A 23,201-nucleotide genomic window follows, 5' to 3' on the forward strand; every position below is an offset into this window, starting at 1 on the left:
CTGCCCCAACTGGCCCAAGCTGCAGCACTTCTGCTGAGCCCTGAAGTCATTGTGAGGATACACCGAGCTGTGGTGAGCAAGTAAACTATTAGAGACCGGAGATCTTTTGCTTTGACTCCAAGCATTCTCAGCTTCTTCTGATCTGCCTCGTAGGATTATACCGTACATGTTTAGTATCCAGGGTCGCACATTGGCCCTAATACTTTCTGCTGAAACAGTTTGCATAAGTGCTGCTTTTTTTTCCTTCGGTGAAACTGACAGAGTGCAATGTTGGGTTTCACACAAGGGGGATAAAGATAATGCCTGTTATGAAGCCTATGATATTTACCCATAAAGTTAACTTTTTTCACCTGATTACCTGTCATTATATGTCCCATGGAGACTATTTGCTTTATGTTGTCACATGAGCAGCCTGCTGATCCATGTTCCATCATCTATAACATTAAGGTTTGTTGTGAATGTCAGACAGACTGTCATACATTTTTGAAGTGTGTTCTTCATGATATCTTATATCTTAAATTTCAGTCTTTTAATTAAGACCAACGTTGTTTGTGCATTAAGTGTTACATATAATGCTGTTATGTATTATTCAGGCCAGTGCAATTGAACCCTACGTGCGGTATTCTTTCCTGTTTTTCCATGTAAAATGGATGAGATGGCCCTCTGGCTAAAGCATGTGAGGCAGGCCAGGACAGAGGATGTAGTGTTCATGACTAGAGACAAAACATAGAGCCCTGGGAAAATGTGTTCTTTCTTTATTGGGAGGAGTTCATCAACTAATACTTGATCCCTTGATGTATCTAGATCCTCATATTCTTTGGTCCTTTCAGTAAGGTAAGCTGTCGAATTTTTTCCCTTGCATTATTCTTGGTCGACAACAAATTGCAACAAACTTGCTTTGAGATTAGGATGGAGGATTGTTTAAGGAGTCAAGGCTGCCTGAAGTCTTTTAGTTTGAAAAAAATCTGCATATTCACAAGTTCAACTTTGTCTCTGTTGAAAACTCCTATACCTTCCTCTATGTAAACCCTTTCTTCTTTGGATCTCAGTCATTCATGTTTCTTTATCCTTAAGTGCCTTATTGCTTGATCACTGTAAATCCATTACTAATTGTCTACTTGACACCTATTGCTTGTCTCCGTCATTGAACTGGGAGTGGGAACCCACCTTTACAATCTCTGGGGCTTCTCCTAATAAGTTTGTTTTTTATGGTAAGGTTTGTTGTTTTGTTTTTCTGTGGAGTTTTTCCTCATTCGAATCAATGGCCTAACGATAGGGGATGACGTACATTGGCCAACCACTCTATTTTCAGCTGTTGCAAAATTCTGGAACTGAATTGTTCACGATCTAGGGGCCATGATTTTTAGGGCCACTCCAATAAAAAAAAGACAAGACTTGATCTGATTGCTTTGAAATCCCCGTTTCGTTTTTACCAGCAACAAGCCCTGTTAAGTTTATTTAACTTCAACTCCAAGAGAAAAAGAAGGGTTCGACGTTATCGACGGTGCGTCAAAATACATCGGGCCGAGTTTTGCCGAGGAAGTAACAATTTCCGTTTGCTACACTACCTACGTACACCGCTAGATGACACTGTCGACTGTCACTGCGGCTGGTTCCTATGTGATGGACGCTGGTCGTCCACGTCCTACCGGCGGCTACGAGTTGCGCGCCTCCAGATCTAGAAAAAAGCGAGAAGAAGGAAAACTTCACAGAAATGGCGCAGGGTGCGACGTCTCTCAAAGGCTTGCGAGCCCAGATTGGTAAGAAACGCACTGGCAAGCTGTAGTTATCTGTGTATCGAATGCTCCCGGCGATGTGGTTAACGACTCGGTGGTGTTTGTCAGTGGTTATCGCCGCCAAACGTGTTTATTTGAACGTGTTTTAAATGCGGGAGAGAGTTAGCTTAGCTGGCCGGTGATTTGCCGACAATGGACGGGATGGAAGCCCGCCGCCTCCCTCTACCGCGGTTAACGTTGGTTCTCTGAATTCACCAAACTTGTGTTTAATGACGCTAGATATGTCGACTTTCTCTTCAGTTAATGTATAAACAAGTGTAAGTAGCTGCTTTAGGACCTGGGGGTTTGCGTGTCAGCTAACGCTACGCTAAAGTTGTAACGGTGTGTTTGTATGTTGACGTATGGAGACTTGTCTGGCGCCAGGTCATAACCGAGTCATTAGCCCATTGAACCTGCCTTCTGGCTAATGACTCGCTAACGTTAGCTAACCAGCAAGAGCAACTATTTTAACAAGTGGCGTAACAACGCAAGGTTAGCTTGGGAGGTTGGACAAATGAAATCAACGCGGAGTTTTTGTGTGTGTCAGCGGTTGTTTATGACTAGCACTTTATCATTTTCCAGTGACCTGTCTCAACAGATGATGTGATCACAGCTTATTTTTACGCTGTTTTCTTTACCACTGGTCAAGGAAGCTTATTGATCCTTTGTTCGTATCCCTTTCAAACCTGCTTTGCAGTCATTAATTTCGGTGCATACAATAGCAGCCATCCAGTTCCATTCAGCCACAGCAAGCTTCCAATGGATCAGCAGTACCATGGTTTGTTATTGAAAGTCAACGCTAGTACTCATTCAGCTCGATGCCACACAGGATACTCATTGTTCTTTTCTGTTACAGTTGTTATTAGCCCACAATAAAGCTTATTTGTTGACATATGGCATTGCCCCTCTCCCGTCAGGCAAGCCAAGTAACAATGTCTGACCTGAATTTCAGATAGTCCCAGACACTGAACCATGAGCATACAGGGCTCTGATAGGAAGATAAGGCTGCACAATGTGTTGCCCTCTCTCAGATGCGCTGATAAGAATTTAGGTTGTGATAGGAGTCTTCTGTTTTGGCTGGTAGCCCTGTTCCTCAAACACATTTTCTATTTGAAACAAAAGTGTTTAACTCTTTTTTTTTCTTCATAAATGACATTATTTGGATTAGCTGTATCAACACAACTTTGAACACTCCTGATCCATTCCCCTAGCCTGGCTCCATTTTCAGGTAAAAGGCACAAGATGTTTACTGTGTGTCTATCGTAGGGTCCTGAATGCCCAGTTTGTTTTGACTCAAGCTGCAGTTGGGCTGACACATTCATAGTTTTGTAGGCTGTGAGTAAGTTTTCTCGCACACTGTGTGTGTGTGTGTGTGTGTGTATGTGTGTGTGTGTGTGTGTGTGTGCGCGCGCGCCTACTTTTTTGTGGTTGACTAACACCAGATCATCAGTAGGCCTCCTCTTCATCTTGTTTTCCTAATCTGTCATGTTCAGTATTTTGACTCTAGAAATTTCAGCTACCTTTTTGTGGCCTCTTCGTGGCCTTGTGAAAGCATCCATCCAATTAGAAGAACTGGTTAATATTGTAATACTGGCTTTCTTTTGAGTTACAGAAGATAGGGTGATAAATGGTTAAACATTCAAAATCACTACATGCACAATCGCCAGCTTTCTTCACTCAGTGTGGAAGATGGAGAATTAATATATTATGTCAGGAATCTAGCCTGCGCCAACCCTAAACTGCTCTTGTGCATGGTTGTCTCCACAAGAATGTCACCTAGGAGTTGATGTATCCAGTTCTTTTTCTGTTACAGTTGTCATTAGCCCACAATAAAGCTTATTTGTTGATATATGGCACAGCCTGCTCCCTTCTCCTGTCAGGTTGAGCTAGGAGTTGATGTATCCTGTTGTTATGAAGGAAGGTCAGATGCTTGGGAATCACACTCCAAGGCTATCCTTATCCCTGGCTCAGCTGAATCAAAAGCATGACAAATATTTCTGGACTGGTTGCAGTTAACCAAAGGAGGAAATAGACCAGCCTTAATTTCTTGGTATAATTTCTTGGAATTGTCAATTTAAGAAGGTCAAACTCCTCTGAGACAAATTCACTACTCTTTGTTGTAACCCTAAAGGTAACTTTGTTCCCATGAGAAAGTGGTATTTGTGTGGTTAGTATTCAAGAAGCTAAAGGATTCCAGTAAGTCCTCCCCAACACCACCACACACACGCATGCGTGCATACACCAACACGTCAATAAACACAGTCTCATGTTTTTTTGATAACATCTTTTTTGACTTGTTAACCTAGTACATCATAGAAAGGATGTACATTTACTACAAATTATCTAGTCACTGCCCAGTCCAAGATGCTTTATCAATCGTACTCTGCTAGTGTTATTATTGTTTTACAAAATCCTTCCACAAGAGACTTGCTTATCACAATATAGCTACATAACAAACATTGATGTATACACATAAACATAAGCACATAAACAAGGTAGAGAGTGGTGTTTAAGATGATACATCTGGGCCCTGTTGTCATGATCCTAGTGGTTCTGGAAATGGCCAATGCTTTGAATGAATGTGTTCCTATGGGCACACAAAATATACAATAGATTTTGTGTGGTTTGTGTGTGTTTATGTATCAGCTGTGTTCCCTGAGCTTTATTGTCTTTTGAAACTTTACTCACGGCATTCACCATTTTTCCACAGTTGGAAAAAACAGCAGCAGGTTGTACATAGGAGGGGCAAAAGCCATGCACTGACCGACTAGAATATTGTCTGCCCACTGTAATATATTTATGTGTGTGTTGTAATTGACTTAAATAGGTGAGTTGTGAGCTGCATATGTAGTCCCAGAAAAGTTGAATCAGTTCATCTAGACACATTTTAGTGGGAAAACATTTCATCACTCATTTAAGTGACTTCATCAGTTCTCAGCTGAGAACTGTATATGTAACATTTTGTTTATGTAGCTGAGGTGTATATGTAGTATTTTGTGTGTAGCGCTGTCTAAAATTGCAGATTTTTTTTCAACTGTGTTATGTCCAATACAAGCCTGCATATTATGTCAGATGTATTGGTGTTTTTCGTACAAATACTTTTGATGGAATGCTACTATTGCGAACCCTGAAGAGCACATCACTGGTAATGTCAGGGTTTCAGCAGTTGTGATCTAATGCTGGCTGGCCTGTTTCCTGTTTATGACCTCCCAGTCTGGTCTGCAGAGCGGGGGTCAGTGAGAGTCCCTGATGAGAGACTGGTCTTTACTGCAACCATTAAAACCAAGCAGCCCAGAGGGCTGAATCCTACCAGTCAATATATATAAGAAAACAAAAGCAAACTTGTTCCAGCATATGCTGCTATCAAGTATTAAGTCTTACATGATCAAGCATAGATTATTCAGTAATCAGTTGCTAGGGTCCCCCCCCTGATGATTTGGTCCTCGTTTACTGCTTGAGTCTAACATCTCTCCTATAAGGCTTCAGCCCTGAGCTGTTTCTAACCAGCAATGCAAATATATGCTTATCAATGCAGGTGTCCATAGTGATGGAGGGATGAGAGGCAGGTATGCTCGCCTGATTGGTTCCTTCCACAGTGTCCACAAGGACACCTGGCTCTCATGATGTCTCTTACAAAAACAGGAAATCTCATCTTTGCTGATAAAGCACTGCAATCACCACATAAATTGTGCGTGTCAGAAAGGAAAGTATGCAGTGATTGTTGCTAATTTTATTCCCTGTCTCCCTGACAGGAGCTGCTGTCTGACTGCTTGGTTTTGCACTTGTTTTAAATTCCTTCTTGATTGCTACATGTCAGTTGGTTTACCGAGTGACTCTATCCAGTAGTTCCTTGTGTGTGGTTTGTTTCTACCAAAAGCTAACCTGAAAGTTGGTAAAACAATTTCTTCGTCAAGACTGAAAACGGAGTGTTGTGTGCTGAGTATATGAAAGGCCTGAAATGCCAGCTCATTGCTGGCTAAAGGAAGGGGCTGAAGCCGAGAGTGTGCCGGAGATTAGTCTGGCTGCTGGAGAGAGTGCAGGTTTTTAACTTGGCAGCACTGCTTTTACCTACTCAGCCTTTTCCTCAGCCCCTTTGCTTTTCTGTCTGCTCCCAATAACTTGTCCCCATTACAGTTTAAATGCCTCAGTTAGTGTTTTATAGTCAAATATGACAAGGGTTTCGGTATTTAAACATTGCTTTTGCCTCTTTTGAGATTTTTTTTTTAAATTCGGTTTAGGAAATTAGAAGTTTAGGAGTTTATAAGCCAGTTTTCTAAATCATTCTTACTAGTATTTTCTTATTTTGCCTATTGGCAAAGATATGATTAGACAGACACTATTTTTTTTCCCCCTCTTTTTCTCCCAAATTGTATCCGGCCAATTACCCTACTCTTCCAAGCTGTCCCGCTCACTACTCCACCCCCTCTGCCGATCCGGGGGTGGGCTGCAGACTACCACGTCTCCTCCGATACATGTGGAGTTGCCAGCCGATGTTTTCACCTGACAGTGAGGAGTTTCACCAGGGGAACGTAGCGCGTGGGAGGATCACACTGTTCCCCCCCAGTTCCCCCTCCCCACTGAACAGGCACCCCGACCGACCAGAGGAGGTGCTAGTGCAGCGACCAGGACACACACCCACATCCGGCTTCCCACCCGCAGACACGGACAATTGTGTCTGTAGAGTCGCCCGACCAAGCCGGAAGTAACACTGGGATGCGATCCCCATGTTGGTGGGCAATGGAATAGACCGCTACGCTACCCGGACGCCCCAGATGAACACTATTTTAATTCAATTCAATTGTAAAATTGAATCAAACATTTAGTTGTTGAAGCAAGACCACTATGAAACCTCACATTCATTTACTATAAAAAATCAAAGCTTCACCACTCAGTGAAGCCATTCACCTGTGAATCAACTCACTTCAGAATTCATTTTAGTCTGTTGATGTGAGCAAGGGTGAGAGACGCTTGTTATCTGTCTCCAGCTACTCATTGCATCATCTAGCAACAATCGGCCGTATCACAGAGAGCTTAAGAGATTTTAATTTGAGTGTGGTTTTATATGTATTCCCCAACCAGTAAAATTACTTAGTGTTTACTTACTGTAGATAGGATCCCTAACACAGAATAGGCGCTCTTCATGTTTCTCTCCTCTTTTCTGTTGAGTGAAGGACAAGCATATGTATGACAAAAAAGTTTTGTAGCAGCTTCAACTCTGAGGGTCCAATATTTGTTGCCCCTGAAACCATATTTTTATGTTATGTGATTTTTATGTTATATGTTAACACTTCTGAGATCATGCTAAACTCATTTGAGTGGTCTTTTAAACATGGATGTTTTACAAAATGTTAGCAGATTAAAGAAACACTGTTTGCACTTAAATGTGCATCTGAAGAAAATGAAACAGTGTGGGGCATGGTGAACAGTTAAAGATTTCCTTGAAATAGATAAAATTCAAGTAACGGAACTGCAACCAGGGGATTTTATGTATGAGAACTGGATTTTTCAAATGGATCTTTGGGATTTTGATTCCTCGAACACCGCTGCATTAACCATGTGTCACCATAGTTGTCAGTAAAGGCCCCCACTCACTGTACAGTTTTGGCCAATCTTAGGACCATCCCTGAGGCATTTTTCAAGTTGCAGACAAAATTCATCATGTTCATTCATCACGAACAATGGTCAGCTGTCTTGGGTCATTCAGTGTGACAAGGTTAAGAACTGCTGACAAGTGTCGATCTCCAAAGTTGTAGGCTCTTAATTTCTAGCAGTGTCAGAAAATGTAGGTTGTGATCGTGTAATGTGGCTGGGGATACGACAATAAAAACTATGGCTATGACTCCCTTTTGGTGAGTTAACCAGTAGGAATATAGTACAAATCGGTGATATCCTAGCATTCCAGCTTTGGACAGAATGTTGAGACAAATATTTGCCATCATAAATTCAACTACATGTTTTTTTCCTTAAACCGATTTAGAATGTCTCTTTTTGGGGGGGTGTGGGTTCATAGGGCACTATCAGCTCTCTGTGGCTGATGTTAGGCTTGGGCGAGTGGATGAATATATCAGCGATTGGCTGAGTCCAACCAGTGAATTTTTTTTGGGGGGGGGGACGCAAGTCTCTTTGTTTTTGCACGGGATTTTTGTTCTTTTATTTGGCTAATGGTCCACGTCCTCAAGAGTTCAACTCTGTAAATAATTAACCTGTAAAGCGCAATTCATAGCGTTTGCGAATAGGAACTGGCAGTTGGAGTTGGGCCATATGCATGTTCTTGTTGCTTTCCATAAGTCTTTCACAGAACAGTGCAATGACTAAATGTCAAGCTGTCTTTCTAGGTTGCTGTCTGATCGATTGGTGCTGAAAAGCAACGTCAATTCATAAATCATATTTGGGAAATAGACCAAAAACTGTATGTTCAGTTGTGCACCCTGATCATCTGATTGCATAGTTTTGTTATCCCCGGCTGTTTTTGTTCAGTTGGAGGCTGCAAGCTGAGGCATCCTTCTCTGATGCCATTGGACTATTTTTTTTTCTTTCCCCGAATCGTGTCATTCAGGCTGTCTTTACAGCTTATTGCTTGGCAAAGATCTCAAGGCGATTTATCTTGTTTAATTGAAGAAGAGTAGCCTATGGGCTGTAATGTTTCAGTGACATTAGATTTTCACATTTAATGCTTGTGCAAATTGATAGTGTTAGAATCTTTTGCAGACACAACTTGTTTGTAAAGACGGCAAATTAATTAATTTAGATCCTTCGGCTTGCCAGTTATGTCCAGTTTAAAACCAAAATAATCTCAAATGGGGGATTTTGTAGTCTTTTTTTTTTTTTTGCAACGAGCTCTTCGGTGATTACATTTGCTGAACATGGCCGGTGCTCTGTTGATATGTGCTACCTATCGTGATGTGCTAGCGGTTCTGCGCATAGTTAGGAGAGGTTAAGGTTAGACTGCTGTCTATTCGCACTACAGTAGCATTGGCAAGGTAGCGTAAATTGTCAGAACACTGGTGCATGAAGTGGGTGTATATCGGCAATTACTGATTGTTGGGCTGATGTTAGCCAGTTGGAAGATTTTGATACATTGCCCAACCCTAGCTGACATAGGTTGTAGTCTTGTTCAACCAAATACAAAAAAATTACAGTAGTCTCACTTCATCTCATACATAGCTAACAGTTGGGCTGTATTAAGATTTTACTTTTTTCCTGTTGTACAGTGTCATGCAATAAACATTTCAGAGAATTGCACAGTCTGTGGAGGCTTAAGCAAAAACAATTGTTAGGATTGTAGCTTTTTTTTTGTTGATTTTCTCACCAATTGTATCTGCCCAATTACCCCACTCTTCCGAGTTGTCCCAGTCACTGCTCCACCACCTCTGTCGATCCAGGGAGGGCTGCAGACTACCGCATGTCTCCTCCAATACATGTGGAGTCATCAGCCGCTTCTTTCCACCTGACAGTTAGGAGTTTCACCAGGGGGAGGTAGTGCGTGGGAGGATCACGCTGTTCCCCCCAGTTTCCCCTTCCCCCCGGACAGGCGCCCCAACTGACCAGAGGAGGCGCTAGTGCAGTGACAAGGACACATACCCACATCCGGCTTCCCACCCACAAACACGGCCAATTGTGTCTGTAGGGATGCCACTGGTTTTCGATCTGGCAATCCCCATGTTGGTAGGCAACAGAATAGACCGCCACGCTACCTGGACGCCCGTTGGATTGTAACTTTAATAAAATGGTAAGACCACATATCCTAGTTTGACCGGCTGTTTTCTTTTTCTTTTGCGAGTTTTACCTGCTCATTGGTAGGGCCTTCTACTGCTGAGTGGGGTGTGAGAGCAAAATAAAGTGACCTACTATATTTCCTCTAGGGATTAACTGTAGACTTTGATCCACAACTGTCTGCTGTGACCTAATGGCATTATTGCACCTATGCAGAATACTGATGTCAGTGCTTTTGGGAACGCTCACTTTATAAGCTCTGTGTTCCCTCACCCTTACAATATCTGGCTTGATAGCTCAGACCCTAGAGAACTATCTGAATTTTGGTTGTTTCGTGATTACAAATTCAAATAGCTTGAGTTGTGTGATTCTCTTTTAAGCTGTATCCCTAAAAAGATGCAGACTCATGTGGAGACCAATTTCTTTTTTTCTGATTGAATTGTCTTTCATTGATTTATCCTATTTGGTCAACCGCTGGTACGACAGTATTTTTTCCCCACCGCCAGCATCTCAGAACAAACAAACGTGTAATTGATGTTCAACTGAGTGAACAAAGCCTTCAGCTCATTTGTCATGGTCACCTCATGTAAGGAGAGCCTGTTTTCATCGCTGCTGGATAGCGCAGTGGATTTAAGGTCATCCTATCTAGTGACATCTCTTTGCTCAATGAAAAGGAGGTGGCACTGCTACCCTTTCCTTACAGTATATGTTAATGAGTTTTGTTAGTCTTGTGACATGATTGTGGACAGGGCAGGAGCTTTTATAGGTGGATTAGTTCTGCTGTATTCCACCTAGTTCAGTTTTCGGGAAAGTGATGAACAGCTGTGAATGATTGATGTTGTATGAGTTTTAATCTGTGTGTATTAACCAAATTGGGATCTGATGAAATATCTTTGTTTGTTTCATTTATGTTTGAGGGTGAAGGAAAAAGGGATGCACAAATACGGATATTTCCTTATTTTGTGCTAGAACTTTTGTCAAATTCACTATTCTCAATAGTTTGGGTTAGAAATGTTTAATTGCTTTTTTTTGTATGTTGTATTAAGATCTTGGCTTTTTTGGTCAACAAGGGACATTTTAGATACTCTGCCAAATATTAGTTATTAATTGTGGAAATTAGAATTAAAATATGCAGTTATGCATGGATGACTGTGCAGCCCTTAAAAAGAAAAGACTGCTTTCAGACCACAGTCCAAGTATTCATCAATAATGTGAACATCACATGACTGACAGTCTCACTGCCTCGCAGTCAGCACTACTGTAATGCAACACACACACACACACACACGCACACACACACACACACACACACACACACACACACACACACACACACACACACACAGGGAAAAGGGTTAAGGCTGTTACCAGGACTCATAGTGCCTAATCACATCCTGTTCGCTTCCTTCCTTCCTTCCCTCTCTCATTCCATCTCTCCTTCGTCCAGCGTTACTGTTCAGTCTTGGCTGGAGCGGTGTAGCTGTATTTGTGCCCCTAATGCATTTTTGTGACCATTTAAGCCAAAATTGCTGTCCAGCCCCTGGGCATTGCCAGGCCAAGTGATTGTTACTTTATGTTTACATTATTTTTGCAAGACTTGATTTTTTTACCGTTCTGAAGACATTGTTTCTTCTGTCTTGTTGTTGTAAACCTCAAGATTTTAGGATTAATGACGGTGCTAAGAGGCTGTAAAGCTGTTTTTTGCAAGACTCTGAAAGGGAAATTTGTCTTTTCCCAGAGATGCACCAATTGCAATTTTCTTGGTTGATTTCCAATTTTTTTTTAAAAGTATGACCTGCCGATTCCGATTTTTTTTTTGTTGAGAATTATGATTGACAGCATACACGAACATTTTTGTAAATTTTCTTCAAGGTGAATTTCAATTATATATTCACAATAAAACATTGACCATTAAGTAACTTACATTGTCTCCAAAAACAAAACAATTGAAATAGGATAACAGAATTATAATGGAATTATAAAATTTATGAAGGTAAGGAAATCAAAGAAGGTTGAATCGGTTCAACTGGATACACGGTACATGCTAACAGATCTAGCAACAGCACAAACCCGTGCTGGTAAGATAGAGAGATCAGCCTGGAAAAGAGCTGGATGTACATATGTAAATAACATATAGCAGTCTGAGGACGGCTGTCCTTGCCTGCCTAAGTTTTTGTTTCCTTATTATGTGGAATTGGCACATGGGAAGGACCATGTGTCGGCCCTGAGATGGCCTGGCGGCCTGTCCAGGGTGTCTAATGGATGGATAGATGGACATTGTTTCCAAAACTGCACCAGGTTACAGGACCCTCTCTCACTCACTCAAACAAATCTCAAACTAAAAAAGTTATCCAGGTTACTGGACAGAGCTTTTTTTTTGTTCAGATAAAATATAGGGCTGCATTCGATTATTGCCATGATAATCGATAGTAAAATCAGTATTCAGTCCCCCCCCCATGAGACGGTAAACACAGTTTGCAATATGGCACGTGAAAAACGGTGTCCACTTGAACACATTATACTAGCTCTGTTCATAATCATAATGATGTTCACAATCCTAAGGAGACAGAAGTAATGCTGTAAATTAAGATTTCACGTAAAGGTCTACACTGATTTTAAAAAAAGCCTTATTTCTTTTTCATTTCATGAGCAACTGATTTCACTTTGAATGTGTTTGTAGCAAGTTTATTTCAGTAAAAACGAAACACCTTGAAGTCAAATTTTGCCTTTGTCTCCATCCATTCATCCATCCAGTATCCTAACCGCTTATCCTGCTCTCAGAGTCGCGGGGCTGCTGGAACCTATCTCAGCAGTCATTGCGCAGCACGCGGGGAGACACCCTGGACAGGCCGCCAGACCATCACAGGGCCAACTCTCACACACATTCACACCTAGGGACAATTTAGTACGGCCAGTTTACCATGTCTTTGGACTGTGGGAAAAAACCAGAGCACCCGGAAGAAAATCCACGCAGACACGGAGAGAACATGCAAATTCCATACAGAAGATGACCCCCAAGGTTGGACTACTCCGGGGCTCGAACCCAGGCCCTTCTTGCTTTGAGGCGACCATGCTAGCCATTGTGCCACCATGCTGCCTTTGTCTCTCAATAGCATAATTCATTACAATAACAACCTAATGATAGGATGTGATAAAGACAATAACTGCAAACATATGAGCAATTTAGTTTTTATAGTCTATGGCTATAATTTATTTAATTTAGTTATTGCACAGTTGCTCCCACCCCTCCCCCTGCCCCCCAGTGAAGCTTCATATACCTTCGAATATTCGCTACTGAGTATTTGAAGCCCAAAAAAAGATATTTGGGACAGCCCTAATAAAATCCAACTGAAAATGATTTGCAGTATACCCCAATTTATCTAATATCTTTTGCTTTCCCAAAGTAAATGACAGTTCTCAATTAAATGTTTTAGCGTGTGTCCGGCTGTGATGTTAACTGTTTGTGCCACTGTGTGTGTGACGTGAACCGTCATGTGGCGCATGCAATTACATTTGACTGACTCAGAATCGGATATGTCTGAGACTGACTGGCTGGTCACCGGTTATGGCTGATCAAGCTGAAAATCGGCCACTTCAGATCACCAGCCAATTGATCGGTATGTCTTAATTTTTACATATACACTCTAGAAGCGAGCCTAGAGCCAAGTGTCATCTGCACTATCCTGGCTGTAGAATTCTTAAGGACTCAATGCCTTGCTCAAGGATACTAAAACAAAGTTGATACCTGCTGTGAGGGTTGGAGTAACTCTGATGTTCTCTTTGATGAACAGTTTCCATACTCAATACCAGGCGCGCTGGAATCATTTCAGAAGTGTGTGTGTGGGGGGGGGGCAACAGTGATATATATGCATGTGCATGGGGTGTACTTTATAGTGCTATAAGAGCGCACAGCTCCGTATGCCTGTATTTGCGGTTTTAATACAATAAAGCACGTTATTGAAGACACGTGTCCGCCACATCTTTTTACTTTGTTGGAGTTAGACAATCTCAATGTAGTGTTCTGTGTTGAGCTTGAGCGCTTAAGTGGTACATTGTATCCGGGGCACCGGAATGCCCCCCCCCCCAACTTTTACCTTCTTTCCACATTTTTTTTTAAGTCAGGAATCCCTGTATTCCCCCCCCCCATGCCCCTATATTGCAACACTGACAGTAAAATGACATTTCAATCATTCCTGTTCACTCTTAAGACATTAGGTCAAATAAAGCATGCAGACAGAAATCAGGAAGAATATTCACATTTTAATCCAATCAAAGGGTACATGCAACACAATACAATCAAATGCATTGTAGCCTACATAGCAACCAATAAAATTATGTGTGTTTGCGTTGTTTGTCTGTTTGAGCCGTTAGCTTACGTCAGCTCTGGTAGCTATCAATATTGCGAACACATGCTTCTGCAAAAATGTCAAAAGAACCAGTGACTATGAAAGTAAAATACAGCCAAACAAAACTAAACTTTAACAGTAATGTCACACCCCCGCCGTCCACAACTCCATTGATGGAGCCTGGTCCCCCCACTCGAGAGCCAGCGCAGCCAGAATCCCGAAGCAGCAGCTCCAGCACCGGGACTGCTGAGACTTGAAACCGCTAGCATAGAACTGAAACATTATAAATGTTTCAGTTCTATGCTGTAATTATTTTCGTAATATTTTAATTCGTGTTAACACGTAAAAATATTGCGAAAACAATTAAAATTTTAATTTTTTTCATAATATTTTTACGTGTTAACACGTAGAGTTTGGTCGTGTTGCGTGTTAACACTTACATTATTTTGACATTATTATTTATTTATTTTTTATAAACTTATTTCTAGTTTTTCCCCTATCCCACCTGATTAACCCAATGGAATATGGCTGGAACACTTGTCGAATAACTCCCCTGGCTCACGTTTCCACAGGAAGTAGATAGTCGTAACACCAGCTTCCTTCAAGCTCGTGTCGCCCGCTCTCGCTATTTTACACACTGAAGCCTCGTATGGATTGCATTACCTTCAGGCCGCGAAGTAGACGTAGGGAGAATGCTTTCGGTTGCTTGGCTGCAGGCACCTGGATGGGCCAGAGGGGTCGCTGGAGAACGACGGGTCCCCGAACACTACACCGATCTACACCCACTGTCCCTCGGGTAAGGGTGGCCTAATGAATGCCTTACCCCGTGGATGCTCTGGCCGTGACCGGTTACGGCGAGTCTGGGATACGAACCTCCCAGCCACATGAACGGATTGCAAGAACAGCGGTTTATTCCTCTCGGCCATCAGAGCGATTATTTTGACATTATTGACAAAAAGGAGACTGCTAGGTTGTTTGGCCAAAGGGAAAGATACTTCAATGCAGAATGGTATAAAAATAGAGAGTGGTTAATTCTGCTGAACACATGGCAACGTTACCCTCGCTATTACTTGCTTGCTACTACAGTGTTACTGTCTTGTAAACTCATAGTTTAGGCTAATTGAACAAGAAATGTTTTTATCTAATCCCACATGCACTAGCTGGTTTATGTTTGAATTATACCCTGTGGGCAGGCAGCAGAAAGAGTGAGATTTCAAAACTGAATACAATGTATCACTAAAGCGCTCAAGCTCAACACAGAACACTACACTGAGATTGCCTAATTGCAACAAAGTAAAAAGATGGGGGTATAATTCAAACATAAACCAGCTAGTGCATGTGGTATTAGATACAACCATTTCTTGTTCAATTAGCCTAAACTATCAGTTTACAAGACAGTAACGCTGTAGTAGCAAGCAAGCAATAGCAACGGTAATATTTCCATGTGTTCAGCAGAATTAACCACTCTATTTTTATACAATCCTGCATTGAAGTATCTTTCCCTTTGGCCAAACAACCTAGCAGTCTCCTTTTTGTCAAAATATTACGTGTTAACACGACCAAACTCTACATGTTAACACGTAACATTTTTTACCTGTTAACACGTAAAAATATTACAAAAATAATTGAATTAAATTTTAATTCTTTTCGTAATATTTTACATGTTAACACGAATTAAAATATTACCAAAAGAATTACAGCATAGAACCGAAACATCATAAATGTTTCGGTTCTATGCTGGCGGTTTCAACCGGTCCTGGAGCTGCTGATTCGGGTATCTGGCTGCGCTGGTTCTCGATTTGGGGGGCCAGGCGCCAATGGCGTTGTGGACGGCGACGGTGTAACATTACTGTTAAAGTCTAGTTTTGTTTGGCTGTATTTTCCTTTCGTATTCACTGGTTCTTTTAACATTTTTGCAGAAGCATGTGTTCGCAATATTGGTAGCTAGCAGAGCTGACGTTAGCTAAATTAATGGCGCAAACAGACAGACAACGCAAACACATCATTTTATTGGTTGCTATGTAGGCTACTATGCGTTTGATTTGTGTTGCAATGTACCCTTTGATTGGATTAAAATGTGAATATTCTTCCTGATTTATGTATGCATGCTTTATTTGACCGTATTTCTTAGAGTGGACAGGAATGATTGAAACGTCATTTTACCGTAGGTGTTGCAATATAGGGGCATGGGGGGGGGGGGATACAGGGATTTCTGACTTTAAAAAAATGATGTGGAAATAGGGTGTGTGTGTGTGGGGGGGGGGGCAATGGCCCCCTGGCCCCCTCCCATTCCGGCGCCCCTGCTCAATACACCAACCTGCTGCCCTGTTTTAGCTCAAAATACAGCATGATCTCTCTGTCGATGAGCTGTCCTCAAATATAGAGAGGAGATTTGTACATGGGGTTTCTTTTGTGTGTTGGATACTAGGAAGCACACCAGATGGTGTGGGGAATAAGAACAAAATACTTAACATTTTCAGAGGTCTCATCACTTCACAAATTGTATCGCAATGTTGTTCACATAGTTTTTCTGAGGATAGGTGATGAGTTATGGAAAAGTGCATCCCTACTAGGTAGTACAGTGTTAGAGCATTATGTTATAGTACAGTATTCATCCTCTTCTTTTATCAAGAGCTTCTGATATACTTAATCAGGTTGAAACTCAAAAAATTAAGCTAATTGGATACTCACTTAAAATGAGTTTTTAGGGCCCTGTGAAATCCATTTTATTTTTTCCCCAAGTTTTGTTTTATTGTTTCCCATTTTCAGTTCCCGTGTTTTTATTCTAATTTTGTTTTTGTTTTTTTTACCCATTTTAAGAGAATTTGTACAGTCAACTATGATAATAAAGTAAAATGGCGGTTTCTGTTTTTTGTTTTATATTGTCCTCTGTGAGGCTAGTTGCTTCAACATTTTCTTCTTATCCCATACAACAAATCCATGTTCATTTATTGACATGGGCGCACTGTGTCACGTACACTCGGATGCACAAAGACACAGAAGGGTGACAGGGTTTCTGCAAGGGAGAGCAATGGATGATGTAACAATAAATTACTTCGAATTCATATGTTTGCCAATTTTGTAATCTCACTCAAATCTCCTAATTCCATGCACTTTCCTTCTTATATCTGAAATCTGTTGTTTGTTTCCATTCTGTGGTTCCTTCCATGCTTCCACATCATGTCAATCATAGGGCCGTACTTTTTGTATTACCTGTTATTTCCTCCTCCAAATTCTTCCTCCATCATCATGTCAGCCATGCAAGGCTTTTTTCTTTGTTCATGGAAATGGGCTCAATTGATGTCACACCACCTCTGTTAGTAAGGTCTTTTAACAGCGGGGAAAAGGAAAATGTTAATCATTAGTTAAATGGATATCCAATCTAGCTTTGTCTGTACGTGCATGACACTTCTGGCAGCATGTAAGTGAGAGTATTTGGTAGAAAGGAAGAATACTATTTGTTGAAAATGATGAATGGAAAATACACAAAGATCATAGGCTTTTCTAACAGGGATGTTCAAATCTCGTGAGAGCAAATCATACACTTCAACTAGTGACAATATTAGATTGTCACATCAACTGTCCCTGCCACAGAGGACTGATTATAGAGTTATCTCTCCTAAATGCTCTTAAGTGGAGGCAGCAGCCCATCTCTGCCAGTGTGTCTTGTAGAGCAGTGTATGGCTGGCTACAGGGCTGGGTGTGAGCAGGGTGGGGGTTAATGCTAGTTGGCTGAATGGCTGGATTGTTCTGTAGCTTCAAATCCGCTGGATCTCTTTTAGAACTTGCATTCCCATGGAGAACAAACAAAGCACAGAAAAAAACGGCAGCCACAGGCTTTGCTTGGCTTGTCATTCCAAAAACGCCCTGCTTCATTGATGTGATTGATATTGTTTGGTAGACATGATATGAAGAGACTCCATAGTCTTGGGTAGACATGATATGATGAGACTCCATATTCTTGGGTAGACATGATATGATGAGACTCTGTGATCAAGGTGTGTATGCATTTACATCTGCCTACAGCTGCAGCCGCGCAGGCACAAGCAGAGGAGCGGCGCAGCCTAGCAGGGAACAGCCCAGGACCTACAACCAACGCACCAGCTAAACCTCAGGGGTCTAGGCCAGGTAATGGACACCACACATAAAAAATGTAAACAATGTGGTTCTCATAGGCACTGCCCCACAGCCATTATATTGTCTTCCAAAGCTCAACTTATTTTGCATCGACTAGTACTCCGTGGACCTTTTGCACCGCAAGAACTTCAAGCATCAGCCATACCACCTTGTCATTGTGACTTACATTAGTTAACACTCAGTCATTATCTTATCATTGTAACAGCCTGCAAAGCTCATTAATGGCAGTCACATGCATGCATGCATGCATCTGCCTGTCAGATACTTAAGTCTTTATGAAACTGCATGCTATTGTAATCCACCACCGTGTCCTTTGTGTGTATGTTGTCGCATGCCTGTGTGAATAACAGTAGGCCTGTTTATGTGTATATTTCTATTTGTTTTCAGTCATTGACGGAGCCTCACTTAGGATAGACGACCGACTGCGAGTAGCGAAGGAAAGGCGAGAGGAGGCAGAGAAACAACAAGGTGAGAGGGATCCCAATGCCTCAATAGAACACATTTAAGTCAAGGCCAGCTCTAATCTTTTCATACATAATGTGAATGATTTTTATATGACTAGATTAGAGCGTATACTATATAATGGGAAATTTAGTGGTGAAATGTGCCTACAAAACCGAAGACAGGCTATTACTTGTGAAAACGGGAAAAACACAACATAAAACCAACAAAGGCATTTTTTTCATCTATAGGCATTTCATATGCCTACAGATATTTCATATGCTTGTTTACATGCGCACCAATACCTTAATACTAGAAGTAATCAGCTGAAGCCAAGATTTTGATTAGTGTTGACATATTTCAAACTGATTGGATCTCTCAAATACTTGGGTAGAGCAGGGTTCTTTTAATTTGCAGTCTGTTTCATATTTGTATTGTATAAACATCAGATGTACTGTGTCTGGTCGTTAGTTACATGAGGAAGTGACCTGTAAGACTTAGGAGCATGATCAACTGATGTTTTCCACCAGCACCAGACCTCTTTTGTATTAAAAATCAGCTGTTGATATTTGCTATAATACCGCAATGGGCATTTTGCAGGAATGAGGAGGGAGTTGGTGGGCCAGACATTTTTGCACCTCAGCTTCATTGCATATGCATTTTTGGGAGTCACCCTTTTCAAAGTGCAAAATATTGGAAGGATATTATGGAAATAACCCTGAATCTGATTTATCAAGGCTGTTTGTAATTACAACCTTGACACTATTTAACACATTGCCATTGATATGGCTGTGTTGAGTGACTCGGAGAGGATACCGTAGGATACAGAAAAAGCATGTCAGATAGGAAAGAGCTTTTTCTGCATTTGTGAATTTATTTACAATGTCAGAAGAAAACATTGTACGAACTTATTACCTGCCAAGTCACATTATTCTCTTTGCTAGAGTGAATAAAAGAAGATCTGGAGCCACAAACTAAAAGGACTCAATGCAATTCCAGCAATAACTAAACTCTTTGCCACACTTAATTTATTTGCTTCTGGTTCATTTCAGCGAATGGTACCATCTGTAACTGTTTGTCACAGTCAGCATTATTTGCCATGTTGTCCCAAGTCCTTACCTAAAGAGTGCCAAATCATTTACAGTTCCCAGATCACTGTAGTGTTCTCAATGCAATCAAACAGGAATATTATAATATAGAAGAGTTCCCAATTTTACGCGGAGCAATTGAAGGGACACGTGCACAAAACGTGTTCATATAGTGCCTGTCAAATTTAGATTAACAAGGCTGCCACTGTGTTAATCATCCTGCCAGTCTTTCTTAATCGATACCGCACTAAATAAGCCACCTCTGTTAGCGCTAATTGTAGGTAAAATTGCGCTTATGTGTGCTTCTGTCTGTAGATCTGGCCCAAAATCTCAGAAATTGTATCAAAACAGTAGTTGTAATGTTAGACACAGATAGAAGATGTAAATAGGTGTCCTCATTACCTGTCTTTCTATACACACTGTCCATGAATGCACACATGCGCGATCAGCTTTGCGAGAGTCTCAGATTTTGGAGCGGGACCGTAAGGCCAAGCTGCAGGTTGAGCGTCAGATGGAGGAGCGCCAGAAAAAGGTGGAGGAGCAACGCAGGAAGGAGGAGCAGAGACGCTCAGCTGTGGAGGAGAAAAGGAAGCAGAAACAAGAAGAGGAGAAGGTAGCTACTCTTCAACGTAATTAAAATGATTTCTGGAATACTAATACTTAAAATGATGAGAGACAAACACCTGTTCTTTTTTATATTTGACCATGTCCTCCATGTAGACTGCCAGTAGGAATATGTTTCACAAGAAACGTACAGATTCAGAGCTGGTGCACATGATTGATTTATGTCAGTTATTTTGTTCCATCAAGTTCAGTATCAGGGGGAAAAAATGGCAGACTGAGGATGACTTGTTTTTCTACTCTCTGCCTTCACCCTGCTGAAGGAGCACTATGAGGCAGTAATGAGACGCACAATGGAACGCAGCCAGAAAGTGGAGCAGAGGCAGAAAAGGTGGTCCTGGGGTGGACTGTCCACAGACTCAGATGGTCGAACAGGTGAGGAGTCCACATTCCACCAAAAAATACCTTCTTGTTTCCTCTCTCTCTCTTCCAAATGCACACAGCATTACGTCAGTTGGCTTTAGTAAATCCTTCAGCTTGAGTGCCCATGTGCAAGTAAATCATATTGATCCCTGAAAGCTCACCCATGTATCTGGTGGCTGTAGCTGTAAAATCTCTGGATTGCTACCATTTAAATTAAGATCTGTTGATGTTGGTATGTTCATACTCGCTATCTGGAAGTTTGTTTTTTTTTTAATGTAGAAAAACACTTGTACAGTCCTCTGCAAATCCAACTTTGAGGTGCAATCCTGAAGAGTGACGTTTTTGTTTATCTCACTGTTAAGCTATATCATGTTTTTTTCTTGGCAAATTCCTCCTCAGCAGCAACCGTCAAAATAAGCAACTTCAAAAACATTCATTATTTGAATATTTGTGGATTTGCTGTTGTCTTAAGCAGCAATAACAGGGTCAAAAAGGGAGATTTGTTTGTGTCAGTCTTCAGGATTGAATCGTAATACCTAATGTGATAATACTCAATAAATGTCCGCTTGAGTGATAATAGCTAATAAAACAAAGAAAATGTATTGACAAAAATACTTTGCAAATTTCTCTTGTAACTGGAAACAATTTGGCATGTCTGTGGAAATTGATCTGGTCACCAACTATCAACAGAGGGAAACGTTTTAGCCCTGTTATAGATCCCCCTATCTGACATTAGGTGTAGAGAATGTTACTATTCTCTACTTGTGTTTCAATGCTCCCTCCTGAAAGCTGTTTTTCCCCACAGGAGACTCTGACGCCAGCGCCTCATCACCAGTAGCTATAGTAATTTCCCCAGCGTCTCCAGAAAAGCCCCCGAGGAGGCAACAAGGTTTTGATTGTTGATAATTGGCCCACCCCTGTAACAGCACAGCATGGACTGTGACCAGCACTGTAGCTAGCATGGTCATTTCTATTCCCCACACCAACCCTCACCTGCACCCTAACTGTCAGTATCTCACTAACAGCTGTCATGGTCTGAGGACTCTTTTTGGTTTACTTTTGATGTACTGCGTACTCGGGAAGATTGCCTGCGGCTTCTCAATCATTCATTCGCTCTCAAGTACTTCCAGGTCATTGGGGGACTGGTCATGCAGAGGTTTAGCCCTGAATCAGCTGCTTAAAGCCCAGATGGTCAAATATGATATCTGTATTCCCTTTCATGTTAATGTAATGTAGTTGTCTTTTTGGTAAATCTCTTGTGTCCATGGCACGGAATCCAGGGTTATGTTTGCTGTTTTTTTCCTGTTACACCTATAAAATACTTACGCACGCCTACCGGAATAGCTTTGGATTGGCACCTGGATGCTTGCTTTGGAAAATGGAAAGTGTGCTGAAAATGTTTTTGAGAAAAAAATTGGGATCATATGCTGTACTACTGTTTGCATTAACAGCCCATTAGATCGACAAATGCTAGCTTTGATTTAGCTTTAAAAATCATTCACAGGTTAGACTTTGGAGTTAAGCAATATAGTTTTTTTAGTCCAAATCTTAAAATATTAGATACAGAATATTTGGGCCTTGCAAAACCTTGCCCCTCCCTCTGTGTTCATCAAACTGCCTTTTCCTATTGGCTAGATCACTGTGTAAGCCCCTCCTACCCTGTCTGTCTCTCCTCCCTCCCTCCTAGTGGACAAGCGCTCCACATCAACCGTGAACCTGAAACAGCCACCCGAGGCTAGCATCAACAAGCGCCTATCCTCCTCCTCTGCTACCCTCATCAAATCTCCCGATAAGAGTAAGTCTCCTCCCTCTTTTCTTCCTTCTTCTGCCCTGTACTGTCTCCTAACCTGTGTAGTATATTCCAAGACTGTCTGTCTACCAGCCAGATGCCAAGGCCTTTCTTGAATGAATGAAACTTAAACTTGCACTTCGATCCAGCAGCTTGTTTGAATTGTAGATGGCCCAGAACAAACCCAGTTTCTCTGCCAGCTCTTAGTCTCATGTAAACTTTGACCCTTCTCTTCTTCATGTCCAGGATTTCACACACAAGCTCACTGGAACACAGAGAGAGACTGGTAAACCAAAGTATTAGCTCCCTGTCTCTGGTTCCAGCCAATGCTAAATCAGCATGACCCTCTGATTGTACAGCATCCATTCACTTTGCACCTCAACTACATACATTAGAGCAGAGTGGAGGAATCACAAGGTGCTCCAAGCACGGGACCATGATCTGTTAGCAAATTTATTCTAAAATCATGGCTGTTGTGTCCTGTTCTGCTCATTTTCCAACATAACTACCTGATCTGATTCACATGATAAAGCAGGGTATCTGACTTATGCAAAAATAATAATCATCACTATAATTGGTAAAATCACATCTCTTTGCAGTTTCTTCTTCCTCCCTTAAGGCCAAGGGGCCTGCCAGTGTTTTTCTCCCCTGTAATACACTGAATTCTCTGCACCTCTGCCTCTTTCTGCTTAATTCCACTGCCTGTTTCCTCCTCAGGGTTATGAATACATTCTGAAAGAAATCATGTGGGGCTATTGAGGGTGGGACTGAGGGTTTTGTGATAAAGATTCACTGTTTCTGTGGTTGTCTTTGCTGTTCTCATAAAGTCAACCTGTTGGGTTGTTTGTGCGTGCGTGTATGCGTGCGTGTGTCTGCGTGCGTGTGTCTGCGTGCTCATGACTGAGTGAGTAACTGAGTGCATGCAAAT

General features: G+C 41.6%; 1 protein-coding gene across 5 annotated transcripts in view; it reads left to right on the forward strand.

Annotated features, from left to right (window-relative positions):
* The first annotated feature begins 1,694 nt into the window (after positions 1 to 1,694).
* Positions 1,695 to 23,201, forward strand: part of map7d3 (MAP7 domain containing 3) — a 46,686-nt gene continuing 25,179 nt past the window's right edge. For 4 of the 5 annotated variants that reach the window (XM_056302065.1, XM_056302091.1, XM_056302104.1 and 1 more), the window contains exons 1-7: positions 1,695 to 1,760; positions 17,861 to 17,962; positions 18,359 to 18,439; positions 19,950 to 20,113; positions 20,385 to 20,496; positions 21,290 to 21,373; positions 22,172 to 22,279. In XM_056302065.1, the coding sequence (XP_056158040.1) occupies positions 1,715 to 1,760; positions 17,861 to 17,962; positions 18,359 to 18,439; positions 19,950 to 20,113; positions 20,385 to 20,496; positions 21,290 to 21,373; positions 22,172 to 22,279 (697 nt within the window). In that variant the 5' untranslated portion in view covers positions 1,695 to 1,714. The remainder of the gene's footprint in view (positions 1,761 to 17,860; positions 17,963 to 18,358; positions 18,440 to 19,949; positions 20,114 to 20,384; positions 20,497 to 21,289; positions 21,374 to 22,171; positions 22,280 to 23,201) is intronic. The other variant, XM_056302116.1, reaches the window with a different exon arrangement.

The sequence above is a fragment of the Lampris incognitus genome, chromosome 1, assembly GCF_029633865.1.
Source record: "Lampris incognitus isolate fLamInc1 chromosome 1, fLamInc1.hap2, whole genome shotgun sequence".
Taxonomy (NCBI): domain Eukaryota; kingdom Metazoa; phylum Chordata; class Actinopteri; order Lampriformes; family Lampridae; genus Lampris; species Lampris incognitus.